We start from the raw sequence: 20580 nt of genomic DNA, 5'->3' as shown, positions 1-20580 counted from the left end.
CTTCTTTTATATCTTCCGGTTTACAACGGGGGTGAAGATTTCGTACCATGACTTTTATTGGTCTGGCCTGCTTGTTTTAATAGGTATGCCATTCTAATCCAGATCCATTTATGGCCCTACTAAGATTCCCGTAATCCATTTCGGAATTTACAACAAGCTTAAATTGATTGTTATTCATCATTTTAACCTTGTAATTGATGTCCTTATTTTATAATGTTGACTCTATTTGATTATAGCCAAGCACATTACTTATGACCACTGGAGGTAGCCTAGAGTTTTTCGTGACATTGCCTCGACTTTTAGAATCAGGACCATTCACTTTCTCAGCGTTGATCGTCACCTGGACCACTTCCGGAGATGATTCCGCTTTTCTTTTTTTAATCCGCACATCAGATGTAGATGGTGAACGTCGGGTTTTCGCGTTCCTCCTGAAAGGATCAATCAAATGCAATAAACGGCTCTCCCCAGAATCCGTAGAGCTGACCTCCGAAGAGGGTGGATTCTCCAACGTAGTTGGATTACCACCTGGGGTACTAAATCCTTTTGTTTTCTCCATTGCACAAATGATTAATTTTTGCATTTTATACCTACTGCCAGGATTCAAAAAGTGCCGTCCCTCAAGGATCAGACGCAGATCAGGCAGCCGCCTATTCTAGGTCAGACGCTCCTGGATTTACCGCCCGCGCACTTCCTAACCAACGAACAATCTAGCATTTTTGGTAAGAAATCTGCCAGACCTTTCAAAGATCCGAAAAATCAGATAAATCTGGCAATATAGGAATGCTGCGGCCACGGCTGACAGAAATACTGAAATAATGATTGTTTTGTTGTGTCAATTGTCAAGATATGTACATATATATATATTATAATTTATAATATATAAACTACTATATGTATATTTCATATTAAGTATTATTAATTTGGTACATTGCAACTGAAGAAACCTATAAGTTTTAACAACCACAGAAGGAAATTGATTTTCTATAAAAATGCGGTTGTTTTTTCAAAGATTCGCTCAATTTTCGCCTAATTTAAAAGAAATTAGAATTCACCTGTGCCCAAAAGGAAAGGCCTCAGAAGGAGTAAGGTGAGAAGTTATGGTTAAGTATTTGAGACACAAAATCAAGGTTTTAATTTCTAGGGAATATGTGGCGAAATCTTATGGAGATATCAAGTCTAAAAACCCCAGTGTTCCAGTTTTAATTAGGGAATGTGGAGGAATTCAGCCTATTGTTTGGGCCAGATATGGTATGTGAAAATATTGCATAACTATTTGCTTATATGTAGGTACATATTTTTAAATGGAAATTTTAAATGTTCAAAAAATTAAATATAAATGTATGTATTTAGTATTCCCTAAAATTAAAAAGAGAACATTAATTATACTCCTACTTAAATTTGTTTTTTTTTTCAGAAAAAGGAAAGGAAACATCACTGTCTCTTACCAATTTGTCTGCGAGTGAAATAGCGCAGCATATAAATAAACTTTGATTCTTAAAACATGAGAATCATTAAAAAAAAAACTCCAGTTAGCAAAAAAATAAATTGATCAAGTTATTAATAATTCAATAACAATTTAGTTTCTTTAATCCACTTTATCATTTTTATTTTCAAAAAAAAAAAAATATTTCTAAAGCTTGGTGTAGCGTAAATGTGGATAAATTTAGTTTTTATTTAATTGCTAATAAAACCAGTTACATACATAAATTTTGTTACTAAAATATTCTGTTAATTTTCATAATAATGATTTTTGCCCATGATCACGAACAAAAATTAATACTTTTCGCATGTTACAGGAGAAATTTGATGGACTAATTCATCAAATCTCTTTAAATTCATTAAATTTCCTAATTGATGTAAGCACTTTTTTCAGTTTCTAATAATCTTTTCCTTTAATTTGAAAGAAATCATAAAATCTAAACCATGAAATTATCATTTCGTGCCTTGTAACATATATGTAGTTATTAACATAGACATAGTAAATTAAAAGACTGGCAGTAGAGAATTTTTACTTTTCTGTTTCAGAACTTTCTATTTACCCATTTTCCAAATATAATTTGGGGACTTATTGTTTTGACTATTAATTATTTTGGTAAAATAAAAATTAGAAAAGAAACTACTTGACACATTCCTTAAAAGAATGTAGATAATATGTACGGTATTAAATTTGACACATTTAGAAGTTTGTTTTATTTAAGCTAAATGAAAAAGTTATATTACTTAATAATCGATAATTAACTTTTTTAAAATATAAATTATTTTAAAATAATTTTTCGTAATTATCATAAGAATTTGTATAATATTCCAGAATTTAGCTAGCATTCTAATATAACATTCATGTTTAACATTTTTCCCAAGTTCCAATTACCTACAATAAATTATATGTGTTTTTGATAATTCAGTTCTAACTTAAAATTAAATGTGTAGTATGTTTAACGATAAAGTGCTTGCTCATGCGGCATTATCAAAAAAACCCATATTTTTCTATTCCTATTACCGAATGAAACATGACTAAAATTTATTCGAAATCTGTGGCCTTACTATGTAATTCGATTTTCGTATTTGCAGAAAAGGAAAGGTAGTTCTATAAAAATTGATAAGTACATACTACCTTTTCATTTTTCCGAATACGAAACTCGTTTCATTAAAATCGAATTACATTGTAAGACCTCTGATAACTTTTTACTCCACAAAACTATAACACTTACGACTCAAATAATAAATAATGTTGGGGTAAAATTTTAGTTTTCAGCAATCAATTGCCATTTCCTTTTTTTATGAAGGTTTATATTATTTTCAACCTATCTGAGAATTACAAAAAAAAAAATTGGCAACAAATTCCAACAAATGAAACAAAAAAATTAATGAAAAATAACTCTTTAAAAAAAGTTTCGAGGCTAGTTTTAAAATAATTTAATTAAAATTGATTAAGTTATATTTATTTGTTTAGGATAAAAATGGGAAATTTTACAAAATTAGTTTGAACGATGGAATACCCCCACGAAATACAAATGTATTTGTATTAACCCAAGTAATATATTTTTTCCGAATCAGGGAAAAATTTTATCGAAAATTATGTTCGTCATGTTGTTCTCTGCACAAAACAATGTCAAAATAGCTACTTGAAAATTATGTTCGTCATGTTGTTCTCTGCACAAAACAATGTCAAAATAGCCACTTGAAAATATTTTAATTCCGCGAAAATAATTTTAATTAAGCTAAACTTTCTCCAAAAAATTTTTTATGGCCAGAAAATTTGCAAATAAAATTTCATTTTCGTCTATTATATTTTTTGACAGCAATATTTCGAACAAAGTTTTCAAAACTTCTTATCTCATTGTGAAACTTTGATACTGAACTGTCAAATTTTTTTGTAGGACAAGTGGAAAAACGAAACGAGTAACATTTGATATTTCTAGATTGACATTAAATGAGTAATCAAGGGAGATGTCAATTTAAAATATAGTCAATAAAAAGTTAGCAAGGTTCTTTTAAATCGTGAGAAGTGTCTGATATAATTTTATTGCCATTTTGTAATTCAAAACAGGTTATTTGACGGTAATATTTGTCTTCGAAAAGTAAAAAATTGATCTAATGACTTTTATCGCTCTATAAAACATAGCAAAACTTCGATATATTTAATCGATTGGATAAAGAAAAATAACAAAAAATGGCTGAAGCTGCTGTTGAGGACAGACCTTTAAGATTTTTTTGCCATGTTTGTGACGTAGAAGTGCAGTCAGTCAGTTCAGTAAGTTGTAAATAATAAATATTTTCTATAAATGTGATCTTAATTAACTTTCTGGCAATTTATCAAAAAAGGAATATACCTGTCCCCTGTGTTCAGGTGGATTTATAGAAGAACTGCCTGCAGCTGCTGCAACCACTTCAGCAGAAAATTCTTCATCAAATGATATAGAAATGGATGTAAGAATCATTATTCAAACATGTTTGAAATTTATGAATTCAAGCAAATTGATTTCATTAACAATTTTCAACTAAAACAAAAATGGATTTCAACAAAGAAATCCAATATTTGATAATTATTTAAAATTCAATATAATTTTAGGATTTGGATTTTTTGGCCACATTATCATCATTTCTGGCTCGAGATGGCGGTCGTCCTCCAGATGCAGTGAATACGGACGATAGTACAACAAATTTTTTTAGTAATTCTGGAAATACTTCGACAGCAAACGGTTCTAATAATGAAGTTGGAAATAGTATAGTTGGTAACTCTAATTCTTTTGGTTCAGGATCATGGACTCGACATGGCAGAGGTAATATTAACAATGATTATACAACTGGAACTGGACGAAGACCGAGACGGGGAAGACTACCGAATTTTGAGAGGTTTGATAACGTTCTATTAGAAATATTACATACATTGTCTGGAGGAAGTGATGGGTCTCTTGGTAATGCATCAATGTTTTTTATGGGTAATCCTGGAGATTATGCTTGGGGAAGGGAAGGAATCGATACAATAGTAACGCAATTGTTGAACCAAATGGATACAACGGGTCCTCCTCCGCTACCAAAAGAGAAAATAGATGAAATACCAAAGGTTGAAGTAACAAAAGAACAAGTAAACATAAAACTGCAATGTTCTGTATGTTGGGAAGATTTTAAATTAGAAGAAATTGTTCGAAAATTACCTTGTCTTGTAAGTAAAGTTTAACACAATTATTTGACAAAAAATGAATTATTTGCTTTTTAAGCACTTGTATCACGAGAATTGTATTGTACCTTGGTTGGAGTTACATGGAACATGTCCTATATGCCGTAAAAGTTTAACTCATGAAACAAAGGATATGGGTTCTAATGCAAGTGAGTGAATATTTTTTCGTATGCCAAAGAAAATAGGGAACGAATAATTTAATTGAAAATTAAGGATGTTGGACTGTTTAACAACAATTTAGTTTTATGTACCTAATTAATGTTATCACCTTAACATTAATCTGCTCTATTATTATAATACTGAAAATACCATATGATGTACCATTAAAACAAATATATTCCATATATGTAATATATTTATATAATATCTAAATTCAAATATTGATAAATAAGTGTGGAAGTTAGAAAACGAAATTAGGATTAATAAAAATGTTTGCCACATTAGTTTTTGATTGATAAAATTGTGAAACATTAAAATATTTACATCTCGTTCAAGGAGACAAATACGTATTTATTTTTTCATACATTAAAAATTTAACAGGAACAATAACAAAAAATTTTTGCTTCTGTTTTAAAAAATGGTTTTAAGTTCATTTAAATTTAAGAACTAGAATAAATTTTAGATACGTTGACAACTCTTTATTGAACTCATTTTATTTCATTGTATGAGTTCGCAGTATTTGAAATCAAAATGTGCATAAAAGTTTTTCACTTGAACTTCTTGAATTCATTTATGTTACATATAATTGGGAATAAATTAGCATATTTTAAATATGTGTTTACTCGGTATATTTTAAAACTAAATAAATTTTACAAATTTTTATATTTTATACATATATACCTCATTCTATTTGTTATGCATTTTTTTTTTACTTCGAGCAGGAGGCGCTTCTTCTGAAAATTCAAATTTGTTGGGTGGTAGAGAATCTGCAGAAGGTAATAGTGCAGATTCTAATAGCAACGCGGTGGAATTATCGTTAATATCAAATGCAACTGGCAATAACAGAAACAATGCAGGTAGTATAAATAGTAGTGGATCTAGGAGATTACATATTTCGTTGCCGAGGTTTACATTATTCGGTCAATCAGACGCCAATCGATCAGCTCCAAACTCATTTAATTATGATTTGTCCGTCAATAATACGCAAACCAACAATAGTAACCCAAACGGAAGTATTACGCGGCCAGAAACTATTACAAACGAAATGCAATCAAGGAGGACATCGACTCCTTCAACGTCTTCATTTGGTATAGAACAAGATAATTACAATAAAGTTTCCGGTTCATCTTCAAGTACTAGTAATAAAGGTCAGAATGATAGCAGTAATACTAATAACAGTGGAAGTGTTAATAATTTACTCAAAAGTAAAGAGACATCCATTAATTTGAATGCTGAAGGAAATTGCAATTCTAATCATACAGCAACAACATCTACAAGTATAACGCCAGCTACATCAACTTCAAATTCTGCACCACAAAATGATATTTATAAATTTGATGATGGTCAAGTAGATTATGAATTTGATTAAACGGAATTATGTATGCATAAATTAAAATTCAAAATCAACATAAAATATCTTAAATTGAAATTTGAAATTAATATATATTTAAATGCATACATGAAAATGTAAATACACGTATATATATTTTCAAAATAAAATGTAGTGAAACAGTGACCGAATATTTATGAATGTATTTATATATTTATATCTCTATTTATAAAATATTTATGTATGTGCATTAGGTTTATGCACATATAATTATGTCTATATTTAAATATTAATTTACATAATTATATCAACATGGTTATATATATAATATATCATATTGACATATTTCTTATGGATACATGTCATATACAAAATATATTATATTATATTATATATTACATACAAAAATATATGTCATTATAGAGATATAATAATATAAATATGCAATTTGGAAAAAATTCTTTGCAAAGGAATTTTAAAAGCTCAAAGTATTTTAAAACGATGAGGTTCACCAATAGGTATATGAAATCATTTCTTTTTCCTTTTTCATAATCGAGAAAAGTTAAAAGAAAGTGGGGCTTGTTTAAATTTCTGACAAAGAATTGATTTTCCAAAAATGTATTTTCAAATTTAAAAAAAAACTAGAAAATTTGTTTTTTGGGAACGGACAATTTTGCCACTTATAAAATTGTAAAAAGAGTATGTATGTAACTATTTATTAAATTTTATATTAGTACACGAATTATGGTCTTAAAAAATAAAACTCGAAAAATGCATGTTACAAAAACGACAAAAATTCAAGTTTAGAAATAATTAGGATTATTTTTTGGAATGTCCAATTCGTAAAATAATATTTTTCAATTATTATGCGATTTTACATATTTTGAGAACAAATTCGTTTTTCATTAGGACAAAACTACTTTAGTCTAGGCATGTTCGAAGTTTATTTTTATCTAAATTTTTGTAATTAACACGGTATTTTGCATTCGATTTTTATAAATCTTGAAAGAAATCATTTGGAGAAATTTTCAGAAAAATTTTACCAATCCCAAATTAAGAATGGTTACGTGATCCACCATGGCAAATAAAAATTTTCTCTTCGTCTTCAAAAAATTGAATGATTATGCTTTTTTTAAGATAACAATAATTGTTTACAAAACATAACTACTTACATGTATTATTCATACATTATAAATTTGCAATTTTAAATTTTTTAAAACCAAAATTTTGATACATATGTATTCCTTTTTAGAATACAAATTCTCAAGCCTACGTGAATTATGTTTTATAACAGAAGTTAACATTACAATAAAACATAATATGTATTTTTCATTGAACATGTTTCTAAATTGCTAAAGTAAAACTTGTTATTTTAAAATAAAATTTTGACAGGCTTTGACTAAGTTCAAATATTGTGAATTTAAAGTTTTAAATCTATGTAAGCAAATTTTTCAATAATTCATTCAGAGTAATTTTCAACTAAAAATTGTGATGAAAAGTAATTGTACATTTTGGAAGTGCACGTGCTTTCAAATTTAGTAATTCTTACGAAATCTATTTGAATAACACATTTTTCAATAGGCTAGACAAATTACCTATAAACTATTCAATTAGTACATGGTTTCCATAAGCATGTACTTATGTACATATGTAATTGTGTTAGGTGCAAGAAATTTTAATATAAATTTTTAAATGAGAAATTTCTGTTTACTATTGTAATTTAATATGATTCTATATTTTATGTATTTTTTAAATTTGAATTTATATTTTATGTATTTTTTAAATTTCGGTAGTCCTAAAAGAAATTAGTGATTTTTTCATGCATTTTGAAAACTTAATTTTTAATACAAAAACTGAACATTGATCAATTATAATGTTCTTTTTTGCGCAATCTCTTGCCATCTTCCTGGTAAGCTCGTGAGTCTAAATTCGTAAGACTTCTTGTTTTTATTAGAAAAAAAGTGAACCAAGTGCGAATTTATAATTATAATTATTATCGAAAGTTTTACCATTCAAATCGACATAAATGGCAATCAGATGGGATAAGATCAGGAATATATGGTGGATGTGACATGGCTTCCCAATCAAGCTCTAATAATTTTTGACGAGGGATTAAAGATGTGTGTGGTCTAGGGTTCTCATGATAAAAAATAACACCTCGTTTAGTTGCGTTTGAGGAGTTTAAAACATACAACACTCCCCCAATGCCAACAAAGTGGCAGTAAAATCTGCATTTATCAACCTTTGAATTGTTTGTCGTGGCGTGTCGTGTTTGTACCTTGATAGTTTTCGATTCACGTTATTGTAAACAATCCATTTTTTACTACCAGTGACGACTCGCTTAAAAAATGGATCGAATTCAACGTGTTTCCAATGCAAATCAACAGCACTTATATGCTTGCCTAAATGAATTTCTTTCATTCATGTGGTACCCCAATATAAAGTTTTTTTACAAGATCAAGACATGTTATATGATTATCAATGGTTGACTTCGGTATATTTAACTTCGCTCCAATCTCACGCACAGTCATGATATCGTCGAATTTTAATAGCTTGTGCTCCGTTTTTTTCATTTACGGAAATAAAAAAGCAAAATATGTCGAAAATGCTCCCTTTTGATTCAATATTAAAACTGATGCCAAACCAACAATCATCGTTAACAAATCGATGCGAAAATAGCAAGCTTAAAGATAAAGTGAAAAAATCACGGCGTTGACAGAAATCAAACAAAAGTGTTGGCAGAACCATCTGTACGTGAAAACGCTAATTTCTTTTGGGACAACCCATAAATTATAGTTTGTGATATTAGTACTTGGTAAAAAAAAATTTGGAAAGAAATATAAATTGTTGAATGCTGAAATTATGCGTGTATTTGCATACTTAAATAAATTCAATTTGAAATTTTTCACTTATCGGTTCAACATTTCCTTTTATTTTTACTATTTAAATAGCTATTAAAATTGAAGACTAGATTCAATGAAACTTTGCTTTTTTTCACTTCCATTTTAAATTTTAAAAGTATGTTTCATATAAAAGCGTAACAAAAAAATCACAAGTAAATGAATATAGCAAAATGAATACATATAAATACAACTGAGCAGCAATTAAATTATTTAACTTTTACCCAAAAAAGATTTTTTAATAGACTATTCATTTGTTTAAAACAGAATTTCAACAAGAGTATTAACATTATATTTACATATAATTATTTAATTAGTAATATACCGTGCACCGTGCATTAATTTGTGTTTAAAATTTTTAAATTGAAAATTTAAATTAGAAAGGATTTTTAACAATGTCTTCATCTCTTAAAGTTTTAAAGCAAATTTGAAATATTAACATTTACCTATTTTGGCTGTATCATTGAATACTTGTAATTTGGAAAGTATGTACTTGGAAGTGTATACATATATAATTATTTAATTTAAAACAATTACGTATGTATATATATGTATGAATACATACAGAAAATCTTCGCTTAAAGACGCTATTATTTCTTGGTACGAGTATAAAAAAACTAATTGAACGTAAATAATAAATATTTAAAAAAAAATACTGTTTGTAAATTTTGTGGCAACTAAAGCTTTTTAAGATCATGGTTTATTAAAAAATTACATTTAAAACAAAAAATTAAAAAATATATTTCATATACAATAGCGTTAAATTAAATTACATTTAAAATATAAAATAATAAATGAAAAAATTATCGAAATGAAATACATTATACTTTACATTTTTTATATCCTTTGTTTGAAAAGTTTGCTTAATATTTTTAATTTTCCAATAAGTACCAAAGATTATCAATTTAACTGCAAAACTAAGTACCTACTTTTATCTTAACTAAGTACTGAGTACAATAATGATTACACTCTGTATATTTATGAGTTTGTATTGTTGAAATGAGTTATCTAGAAAAATAACTTATATTTAGCATAAATTAAATACAATTTAAATAATGAAAAATCATTTTAGACCTTATATTTACAGAATGATACATTCATTCATGAACTTTATTAATAAAAATCCCATAACTTGTTAAAAAACAGGAATTATATGTTTATTAGCTAAAAGTTTGGATTAGTAAATGTTAAAATGTGGTGAACAAAAATATTGGGCTAAATGCTATTTTTGTTTAAAGTGACCATCAAACATTCTTCTGAGCAACTAACTATTCCACGATTGGCAAGACTGCAGAAGTACTGTTGTCTGCCGTAATTTATTTACAAATTGACAGTAATTTTCATCGTAAAGGGCTCGATATTTTCAATGTAAATTTAAACCCAACCACACAAATGAGTCGTGTTTATAATAAAAATTTATATTTAATATCGAGGGTTTTAAAAATTTTGAAATAATTTGAAAAATTCGAAAATATGTACTGTTTTTCTAGAATTTAATTCAAAAATATGTAGATTGTAAATTAAAGGAGTGATAGATACTTTATTTTCAATGAATTTGATTTATTTTTATTAATTATAAAATTTCTCTCTATTTCTATTTTTAACATAATATCTTTATATTACAATCTAAAAATAGAAAATTGACATCAGAAAATTATAAATTCATTGACATCAAAGTAACAAAAGTAGCAAATTTACTCCTATTGCAGATGTATGAGCAGCACTAATTACTATTTTAAATTAACTTCATTTAGCAGCTGGAAATGTCATTTGAAATCAATTTCTTTTATTTTTATTTTTCGCGATGACACGTTCGTAATTTTTAAAAAAAAATATATATATTTATTTTTTTGCAATGCAAAATTGGCAGATAAACTGTTGTTTGCGATCTAGAGCATATTAAAAATTAATTATCGTTGCTGAAAATGGCTACACGAGGAGCTCCCATGGTACCTGGGACTGATGGGTTGGATTACGAATATAGACAAAAAGTGGCTGCACATCATCATATAAGGTAAAACTTTTACATGAAAATTAAAAAATGAACATCCGGTTTAATTTTAAATTTTCACATAAAATAATAGATACATACGTTAATTTTATGGTTATATTTAAATGTTTTAATATTTAGACAAACATTTTTATATTCCAATTGGAGCAAAGCCAAATTTGATTTATAACTAAAAAAAACGTTTTTCTAACAAACAGGTTAATTTTCTGTCAGGATACGTTGAAGAAAAAAAACAACTTGTCATAATTATGTACATATGTATGTACATAATTTATTGCAATAAAGACAAAAAGCGACTCGTCGTAATTGTCGATATTTTTAAAACAACTTGCAACCTATGAATTTGTTTTGAATTTTCCTATGAATTAAAAACGGCTTAGTACAATATATGTATCTATCTAAATTAAACAATTTAGCAAAAATGATGAAAATCTTTAGTACAGAAAAATTATTTCCTATTTTTTATTTTTATACATAATTTAAACCATAACTAATAAATTTTATAATTCACTTTTAGTGTTTTGAATAAGTCACGATTAAAGTGGTGTATATTCTTTCATGCTTTACTATTTTTTGTAATGTTGGCAAAATTATCTGCAGATATTTTAGATCGTCTAGATATTTTTATTTTGGAACTAGAAGAATTAGAAATACCAAAGCCACTATTGTGGGAATACTTATGGTGTATTTCAATATTTTTTTCATTTTTTGGATTATCGGCAGCACGTGGGAATATAATTAGCAAAATGCAAAAATATTTAATTGGAATTATCGCATTCGGCGTATTACCACTTGTTTATTGTTTTCTTTATTATATTGGGGATATTTGGGAATATACTATGATGGAAGAAGACGCAGATATTGATGAAACTGACATACATATTTGGCGGGTAAGAAAAACAAATTAAAGTTAAACAAATTCAATTCAAACATTTAAATTAAATATGCCTTTTATACGTATATGTGAATGAAGGGGTAAGTGCCCGTATATATTAATTAAGAAAAATAGTCACAATTATTCCATGCGCCAATAATTTTTTGTTAATATGAATTAGTCTTAAATAAATAGATGGGTAGATGCTTCTTTTAGTGATGAAAAAATATCTAAACACTTTTAATATCTAATCTCAGTAACTGCTGAAAATTAATCAAATATTTTTTTCAGAAAATGCCATATGGACTTTTGTGGTTTGCTTTTTGCCTGGTTGGGTTTCAAATTCATGGCTTCACTTTATTTTTTGGTTGGAATTTAGTTCAAGCATGGAACGCCAGATATCAGAATCGCAAAATTCAGTAAAAATGAGCTTTATCATCATAAAAGAAACAAAGACATCAAATACATAAAATATGGAATAAAAATAAAATTTCAAATGCCAAAAGAAAAATTTCCAGCAATGCGAACACTTTTTTGTTTTTCTTTTTGATAAATTAAAAATAGTTAGATATATGAAAATTTAAAGTGTATTCGTTTTTACTTGTTTAATTATATAAAGCTGAAAGTTAATTGTAAAAAAAACTATTATTAAAATATTTTAATTTTTAAGCGTTGTTTTGTTAAATGACTTTGATTGGGTTAGTGTACAACAAACCCTTTTAATACAAAAAGAAGAAAAGGAGGTAAAATAACATTATATCAAAATAAAAATGTTTCTATTTCACTACGCTATGACAAGCGCAAGTGTTTAAAAATAATTTACTTTTATCTTAATTTTCATTAGGTTTAATTGTGTTGAGGATTATTATATACTATTTGTTTGTTTTTGGAATTTAAATAATTGCAATAAATTTAATGAAAACATTTTAATTAATATTACTATTTGATACATTATTCACACATTGTACACAAAATTTTTCCTTGGTTGTATGATAGAAGTGTCTATACATATTGAAAATTTTTTAAAATTTGTTACGTAAATGTAGCAACAACAGATATTTTAACTGCTTAATTTAATACAAATTAAAGACAAAAATATATTATCTATTATGAGAAACTAATTTACTTTTTATTTCGGCCTTAAATTTTCTAGGTTTTCTATTGTCTTTTAAGAAAGTTTTAAACACGTATACAAAAAGAAAAAAATATATACATATATATATTTTTGCAGTGTAAAGTAGATCAAAAACTGCTTTTAATATATATTTAGAAATTTCTGCAGTAATGTTGATGAATTACAAAATTTATATTCAACCGAGATTCTATTTGTATATTTTTAAAATAAATTTTAATTTATCGAATCATGTTTATACCACTCGTATCAAATGGACATGAAAAGATATGTAAAAGTACTTTATAAAAAGCTTAGAATAGTTAATAGAAAAGTTAAAACATTCGTTTCAAAACATTCACCTTTAGTCAAATCACAATTTTATTAATGCTAGTCAATTGAAAAAATTTAATGTCTCTTTCTTGTTACAAAGTTACATCACAAGTATATCCTTCTTAAATCGGTGGGGGATGTTATCATATTACATTGGGGACAAAGTTTTCTGGCACCCAAAGTTCGGAGCCAACATGTTTCACAATGAACATGCCAACAACAGATAGAGACAGCAGGTTTAAAATAAACATCCATACAAATTAAGCACTTGTTTTTTGTAGTTGTTTGATTTTCGTACTCTCGTATTTTCATTTTAAGTGATTCAATAATTTGATTTACATTGCGTTTTTCATTTTCTGAATTTCTTTCGGCTTGCAAAGTAGTATCCTGCTCATGAGCTCGGTTATTCATACTTATACTATTTCCGCAAATGTTTCCGTCTAAAAAATTATTTCTATTTTCCTTTTCTATTTGAGTTAAATTCTCATTGAGCTCATAGTGTTGCTCTTGACCATTTTTGACACGATCCAACGAAGTTTCTTGAACGCAAACTAATTGTCTTAAATACATGTTGGCATTAGATTCTTTGTCATTTTCATGCGCAAATGGAACGATTATATGTTTCTCTAGATATTGTGGTGGTCCGTATAACTGCGTATCGTCCCCATCAACGTTTAATTCTTCGTCACAAGTGTCCTCCTTTGTATTTCTCACAAATGATCCAGCTCCTGAATAACCACCCTCTAAAAAACTAGATGCCCTTACCCTTTTTTGGCCAGCCCATTCATATTCCTCAAAATTTTCACATTCTATATCAATATCCTCCTCGTCATCAGACCTGTTTTCATTTTCATTTTTATTGTCATTCTTAAGACATTTTTCGACATGAATATTAATGTCTTCATTTGGGTATTCATTGCACACTGGGCATACGGTATCACCAAATTTACGCTTTTTATTTTTTACCTTAAATATTTAAAAATAACATTATGTGTACAAAATATTTGAAATTATATCAGGATGTATTCAACCAAATATTTTAAATTGTATAAAAAATTTGTTTAATGTTTAAATATAAATTTAAACATTAAACAAATATTTTGTTGCTACACTATGTACATAGGTATTTTATTGAATAGTTCAATATAAATTTGCATTTACTTTTAATTAAAACTAAACTGTAGTGTTGCTATTAAATATTTGTGTTTTTCATTAATTAATTTCTAGAAAATATGAATGTAAATATAAGTAGGGTGCACTTACTTTTAATCGTGAATGCCTATTATTACGAATTTTTTGAAAAGATACCCAAGGACACAGACAAGTATCTTCTTTAGATTTTGTAGAACATCCAGCTATTGGTTCTTGATTATTTAGATGAACATGTGATGTTTTTCTTAATTTAGAATTTATTTGTATTTTAATTAGACGATCAACTTCCAGCTCATAGTGCTGTTCTATATCACCTGGTAGTATAGTAACGTCACATACTGGGCATATTACTTCACAAGATTTATTTTTGCGTCTAAGACCTCTGTCAATCTCAATATCCTCCATCTTTACTTAAAAGTTTGATGTATTGTTTTCGGAAATATTGAATAAAATTTATCGAATAAAATAGGGTTTTTAAATAATACACATTTATAATATGTTGGGAAGATGTATGAAAAAAAGAACATTATATGATTATTTGTTACTGTTAACAATCTTTCAACATTTTTTATAACCAGCCGTATTTATGTACAAAAAAAATAAACTTTATTACCACTCAAAAATTATTTCTTTCAAATGTCAATTTCTTCGCTATAAAAAATTTTGCTTAAATTTAAGGTACACCTATACCTTAAAAGTTACGAGTTTCACAAGTAAGCTCGTGCAATTAATTATAATTTGGGTTGCAATTACTTTTCAGGATTATTTAATATTAGTTTAAAATAAAGTTAGTTATTTAAGCTTTTATTTTGTGATTTTGATTATGAAGTTTTGTCTTCTAAATTCTCGGTAATTTGACATGAATTATTAATGATATTTTTGTTATGTCAAGGTTTGATTGCTTATTTGGTTTATATTCAAGTAAGCACACAATCATGCAATTGTATGATGGCATATAATTAAGCAAGTTTAATTTCTTACAAACTGATTACAATTTTTAATTAGCACAACCGATTTAAATAATCGGAATGATTTAGTTGTTTAGATGTACGAACATCGATTTTACAATCAAGAACTCTTGCGAAATTGAATGTCTGGCATTTTAAAGGCTATGAAATTGGGAAAATAAAAATTTTGCTTATTTTTTAACTGCTTTATATAATATGATTGATTTTTATTTATATTTGTGCCTTATCACAATCTATTACTTGTAATGTTAATCTAGTATGTCAGATTTGTACCTTTAAAGCCTAATCGTCTATTCTATCTCACTATTTTACTCGCCAAGTGAGATAACTATCATATATTTGCATAATGTAATTTTCGAGTGAGAAGAATTATTTCGTAAAGCGTTTCTCGTTTTTTTCTTAGATGTATACAAAATTTATTCATTTTGTTTTTGAAAGTAAGACGTTCACTCGATAATTTCAGGAAAAATTCAAAAATCGAATTTAAAAAATATGTAATCTTATTAGAAAAATGAAATATGCATTAGAAAAACCTAGAATTCTGATTTGAAATGGAAAGAAAAACTGAGATAAGAAAGTGAGATACAGGATTAGGTTGTTAAATAGGGTTTTCAGGACGATTGGGCTCATTAAAAAAAAGTGAATTGAAGGTGCTTGTTATATGATATTTATACAATTTAAATTCTGTCCAATTTTTATAACGAACAAAATAAAAGCGCTGATAACAAAATTAATTTATTTTCTACTCTAAATCAAACTATAAAATTTCAAATTAGTATTATCATCTTTCAGTATTATGTAAATGTGTATATTATTATATTAAATTTTTATAAAATTACAAAAAATTTACATTATTATATCAAAGTTATAAAAAAACTGAATTTATTCGTATACTTTCCTATCTATGAAATTTTATTTTATAAATATTTTAACTCATTTTGAAACTAAAAACCTTAGATTAAAATTTTTGCAGTTTTAACACAGATTCATGTTTATTTACAAAACTACATAAGAATATAGGACATATGGAAGGTTGTTAGGATGTTAAGAACAACTTATTTTGACATACAACTTATTACCAATAAGCTCTATGTATTTGATTAAATTCCACTCATATATTTTAAAAGATGCAAGGTACGTACCAAAGCAATTTTAGAACTTATTCTTCAACAAATTTTTAAGTTGCAGATTTTTTTAGAATATTTTAAAAAAAAAAAAAAAAATATAATGTAATACTTATATTGTTGAAAATCGAATCTAAGTGTAACGACAACTTTGTTTGAAAAGTCAATCACAAAGTCATGCCAAAAAAATTGATTTATCATGTACAATGGACAATAATATACAATCACGTATACAACACACATCAATTTTAAAATTACAAGTGAATAAAACAAAACGTAGGATATTTTAAAAATATTCGTATTATTGATGCTGAAATAAAAATTATCTGCTTTAGTAAATTTAATTAAATTTCGTAAGTTTTTATAATTTCGTTCGCAATAGATATATAAATTTTTAGTAGACTTTGTAAAAATATAATTGGTGAAGTTAAGTTTTTAATTTGAATGACGTTTTTACCTACATAATAAAGTAAATGTTTTATTTAGACGCAAAATAATATCGTAGATCATTAAAAAATATATTTGGAGTATATTTGTCGTAAACAGCTGTATAATCATCCGATAATGTGTCGATTTTTCAATACAACTTAAATCTAAATATTTTTTTCTAGCTCCATTGATTAAATCTTACATTGTTTTTATTATAAATACGTATCTTCATATCAGTCTTACATAAGTGAAAAATAGATTTAAAATTAGTTTAAAGTATTCTTTTTGTATTTCTTGAAAATAGTTAATCGAATATTTCTCGGTAATAGTTAATCAAATTATTAAAAAAACTTATATACACATACATGTTATTTCAGTTACATACATAGTTGGGAAAAATTGAAATCTAAAGATGAGAGTTGTGCGAAATGGTCTCAGTTTGGGCAGATTGGCTTCGTCCTATTCATTAAGGAATAATTTTTTAAGGACAGGTAGGCAAGAAAACTTAAATAAATTTAGAAACTCAACAAATAAAAAAAATAATATAATATTTATGTACATGCATACATATATATATCTACATATATGTGTATACACTTATACCCATGTACATTTTTCTCGAATATTTAACGTTTTCAAGAGCGATCAAATTTTATGCTTAAAATCTAGAGATACTTATATACATGTGTGTAAACATTTTTTGTTTTTTTTTTTTTTAGCTGTCGATCATAGCAATTCGGAGCAAATACCTAAAATAACCAGCAATCTAACACTACGTAGATCTTATATATCAACAGTCTGTGATAAATCAAATGATTCTTCAAATTCGCCATCAGCCACTTCGGGAACTACAACTGCTGGTGGGAGTTCTGGTAGCACTACCGCCTCTTCTGGTGGTTCAAGTAGCAACAGTGGAGGTGGCGGAAAAGAACCTCCAAAAAAAAATTCTTTATCCTGTCCAAAATGCGGAGATCCTTGCACTCATGTTGAAACATTTGTTAGCTCAACGCGTTTCGTAAAATGTGAAAAATGTCATCATTTCTTTGTTGTTCTTAGTGAAGTTGATTCGAAGAAAACTGTAAAAGAGGAACAAAAAGGCCAAAGGAAACCGCCACCTCCCCCCAAAAAGATAATGGAATATTTAAATCAACACGTAGTTGGGCAAGATTTAGCTAAGAAAGTATTATCTGTTGCCGTTTATAATCATTATAAAAGAATTTATCATAATTTACCGCCAACACAAACTTCTACGAGCACTCATCAAGCAGATGGGATGGGTAGGTTAGATTTATTGCATATTTCCGGTATCGGTCACACGATAATGAGCTCACCGCCATCTGAAGTGCCAAGAACTCCTCCAAATCCTCAACATCAATCTCACATTGGTTCAGATATTTTAGATAAAAAAACACATGAACTTAAATTAGAAAAAAGCAATATATTAATGCTAGGACCAACAGGGTCTGGTAAGACACTAATAGCTCAAACTATTGCAAAATGTTTAGATGTTCCATTTGCAATTTGTGATTGTACAACTTTAACACAAGCGGGATACGTTGGAGAAGATATTGAGAGTGTTATTGCCAAATTGCTACAAGATGCAAATTATAAGTAAGAAAAAATCTTTACTTTTTATTCCCTGTACTAGAATATAATATTAGGAGAGTAATTACTTTTTATATACATTATGTCTAGTCATTTAATAAATGCTTCTCTAATCGTAATTTATTGAATAAATTCTCTACAAAAAAAATAAAATACCAAAATTAAAAAAAAAATTCATTTTGTTTAAAGTGAAATATCACAACTTTAGATTACACAATTATTTTAAAATTAAAATGAAAAATTTTTTACTAATATGATATTATTACTCTTTTTTTATGTAAGTGTTGAGCGAGCTCAAACAGGAATAGTGTTTTTGGATGAAGTAGATAAAATTGGAGCTGTTCCAGGTATTCATCAGTTACGAGATGTTGGTGGAGAGGGAGTTCAGCAAGGCATGCTTAAAATGTTGGAAGGGACTATAGTTAATGTACCTGAAAGAAATTCCCCCCGAAAATTGCGTGGTGAGACTGTACAAGTAGATACTACAAATATTTTATTTATTGCATCAGGGGCGTATACAGGTCTCGATAGACTAATAGGCCGAAGAGTAAATGAGAAAGTAATATTTTGATAATAAATATGATAATTTGATTGATACACTATATAAATATTTCTGGCTTATTGCAGTACTTAGGATTCGGTATGCCGTCAGCTAAATCACAAGGGAGAAGGGCTGCTCAAGCGACCGCATCACCAATGGATCCAGACCAAGAGGAACGGGATCTCTGTCTACAAAAAGTTCAAGCTAGAGATCTAGTTGAATTTGGAATGATTCCTGTGAGTGCAACTTTTCAATAAATAACTTTTCATAATTCATTTTTTAAAATATAAATTTCAAACGTAATCCTATAAGGAATTCGTTGGTCGCTTTCCAGTGCTTGTACCTTTTCATAGTTTAGATATTAATATGTTAGTTCGAATTTTAACGGAACCAAAAAATGCGCTTGTATCTCAGTACAAAGCATTATTAAGAATGGATCAAGTAGAATTACAATTCACAGATGATGCTTTGCAGGCGATTGCAACATTAGCCATGGAAAGGCAAACAGGCGCTAGAGGTTTAAGAGCTATTATGGTATATCTTGCTAGTCATGAATTTGAAGAGAATTTTTTTTATTTTTTTTTTTTCTTGCAGGAAAATTTACTTTTAGATCCAATGTATGAAGTACCTGGCTCTGATGTTATGTCGATTTTAATTGATGGAGATTGTGTACGAGGGAAAGAAACACCTAAATTTGAAAGGCGTTTGGTTGAATATAGCAAAAATAATTACACAAAGTCAAATACTTTTGGTGCGAACGGTAATCTTCAAACAGAAGATGAAGAAAATAATGCTAAAGTTCGACTCACCCAGTAAGAATTATCAAAGACAATTAAAAAGATTTCGTTTTTATTGATCATAATTTGGATTTAACTTTATGCACAAGGTATAAAAATTTCTTTAAATAAATTCTATCTCTTTTCCAAGCCATATGGTATGGAAATTTCGATTTCATTTTGTAAAATAGATGGGTGAAATTATTGTAATAAATGATATATATTTTAAAAGTAGTTTTATTGTGGTAATGTAATCATCTATAAGTTCTACTTTATTAAATTAAATGAAAATAAAATTAGTCATAATGAAAAATAAATTTTAAAAGAAATTCGAAAGTGGCAAAACGTTTTCATTCCGTTTGCAGTTCTATATAGAAGTTTTATCTTTTTCTATTTGAATTAATTGAAATAAATGAAATTCATATGAAAATTGACAGGAAGTCAGAAAAATGACTGATAGATCCAAATGAATTTCTACAGCGGTCTGAACTTTATACTAAATCCAGTTGTAGATCTAATACAGTAAAATATCTACAGCAAAACACTAATAATCTGACCAGATTTAAATTCCCTTAAACCATTAAAAGCA

At 27.5% G+C, this 20580-nt stretch overlaps 5 protein-coding genes across 7 annotated transcripts; 4 read left to right on the top strand and 1 right to left on the bottom strand.

The window, feature by feature from the left end:
- The first annotated feature begins 872 nt into the window (after positions 1–872).
- LOC129607456 (NADH dehydrogenase [ubiquinone] 1 alpha subcomplex subunit 2) lies at positions 873–1593 on the top strand. Its single transcript, XM_055518487.1, has 3 exons — positions 873–1087; positions 1142–1248; positions 1415–1593. The coding sequence occupies exons 1-3, from the start codon at positions 990–992 to the stop codon at positions 1489–1491; spliced, it is 282 nt and encodes a 93-aa protein (XP_055374462.1). The 5' UTR covers positions 873–989; the 3' UTR covers positions 1492–1593.
- A 1834-nt stretch (positions 1594–3427) lies between these two features.
- Positions 3428–8845, top strand: LOC129607411 (E3 ubiquitin-protein ligase Iruka). 2 transcript variants are annotated; one of them, XM_055518426.1, is made up of 6 exons: positions 3428–3558; positions 3623–3751; positions 3823–3927; positions 4070–4663; positions 4719–4827; positions 5560–8845. In XM_055518426.1, the coding sequence occupies exons 2-6, from the start codon at positions 3671–3673 to the stop codon at positions 6204–6206; spliced, it is 1536 nt and encodes a 511-aa protein (XP_055374401.1). In that variant the 5' UTR covers positions 3428–3558; positions 3623–3670; the 3' UTR covers positions 6207–8845. The 2 variants fall into 2 exon arrangements, with proteins under 2 accessions (XP_055374401.1, XP_055374402.1); XM_055518427.1 differs by having other exon boundaries at positions 3449–3751; positions 4070–4199; positions 4257–4663.
- Positions 8846–10810: 1965 nt separating this feature from the next.
- On the top strand, positions 10811–12882 carry LOC129607230 (protein jagunal). Its single transcript, XM_055518055.1, has 3 exons — positions 10811–11081; positions 11596–11968; positions 12244–12882. Exons 1-3 carry the CDS (start codon positions 10993–10995, stop codon positions 12373–12375), a joined length of 594 nt encoding a protein of 197 aa, XP_055374030.1. The 5' UTR covers positions 10811–10992; the 3' UTR covers positions 12376–12882.
- A 147-nt stretch (positions 12883–13029) lies between these two features.
- LOC129607229 (E3 ubiquitin-protein ligase RNF220) lies at positions 13030–15168 on the bottom strand. The gene is made up of 2 exons (XM_055518054.1): positions 14660–15168; positions 13030–14362 (listed from the first exon to the last, which is right to left on the bottom strand). The coding sequence occupies exons 1-2, from the start codon at positions 14951–14953 to the stop codon at positions 13502–13504; spliced, it is 1155 nt and encodes a 384-aa protein (XP_055374029.1). The 5' UTR covers positions 14954–15168; the 3' UTR covers positions 13030–13501.
- Positions 15169–16836: 1668 nt separating this feature from the next.
- LOC129607334 (ATP-dependent Clp protease ATP-binding subunit clpX-like, mitochondrial) lies at positions 16837–20216 on the top strand. 2 transcript variants are annotated; one of them, XM_055518273.1, is made up of 7 exons: positions 16837–16993; positions 17447–17560; positions 17789–18680; positions 18957–19233; positions 19302–19451; positions 19528–19749; positions 19810–20216. In XM_055518273.1, exons 2-7 carry the CDS (start codon positions 17482–17484, stop codon positions 20029–20031), a joined length of 1842 nt encoding a protein of 613 aa, XP_055374248.1. In that variant the 5' UTR covers positions 16837–16993; positions 17447–17481; the 3' UTR covers positions 20032–20216. The 2 variants fall into 2 exon arrangements, with proteins under 2 accessions (XP_055374248.1, XP_055374249.1); XM_055518274.1 differs by lacking the exon at positions 16837–16993 and adding an exon at positions 17056–17391.
- The last annotated feature ends 364 nt before the right edge of the window (positions 20217–20580 follow it).

The sequence above is a fragment of the Condylostylus longicornis genome, unplaced genomic scaffold, assembly GCF_029603195.1.
Source record: "Condylostylus longicornis isolate FDR11 unplaced genomic scaffold, ASM2960319v2 ptg000027l, whole genome shotgun sequence".
NCBI lineage: Eukaryota > Metazoa > Arthropoda > Insecta > Diptera > Dolichopodidae > Condylostylus > Condylostylus longicornis.
This window is presented reverse-complemented; position numbering and strand designations above follow the sequence as displayed.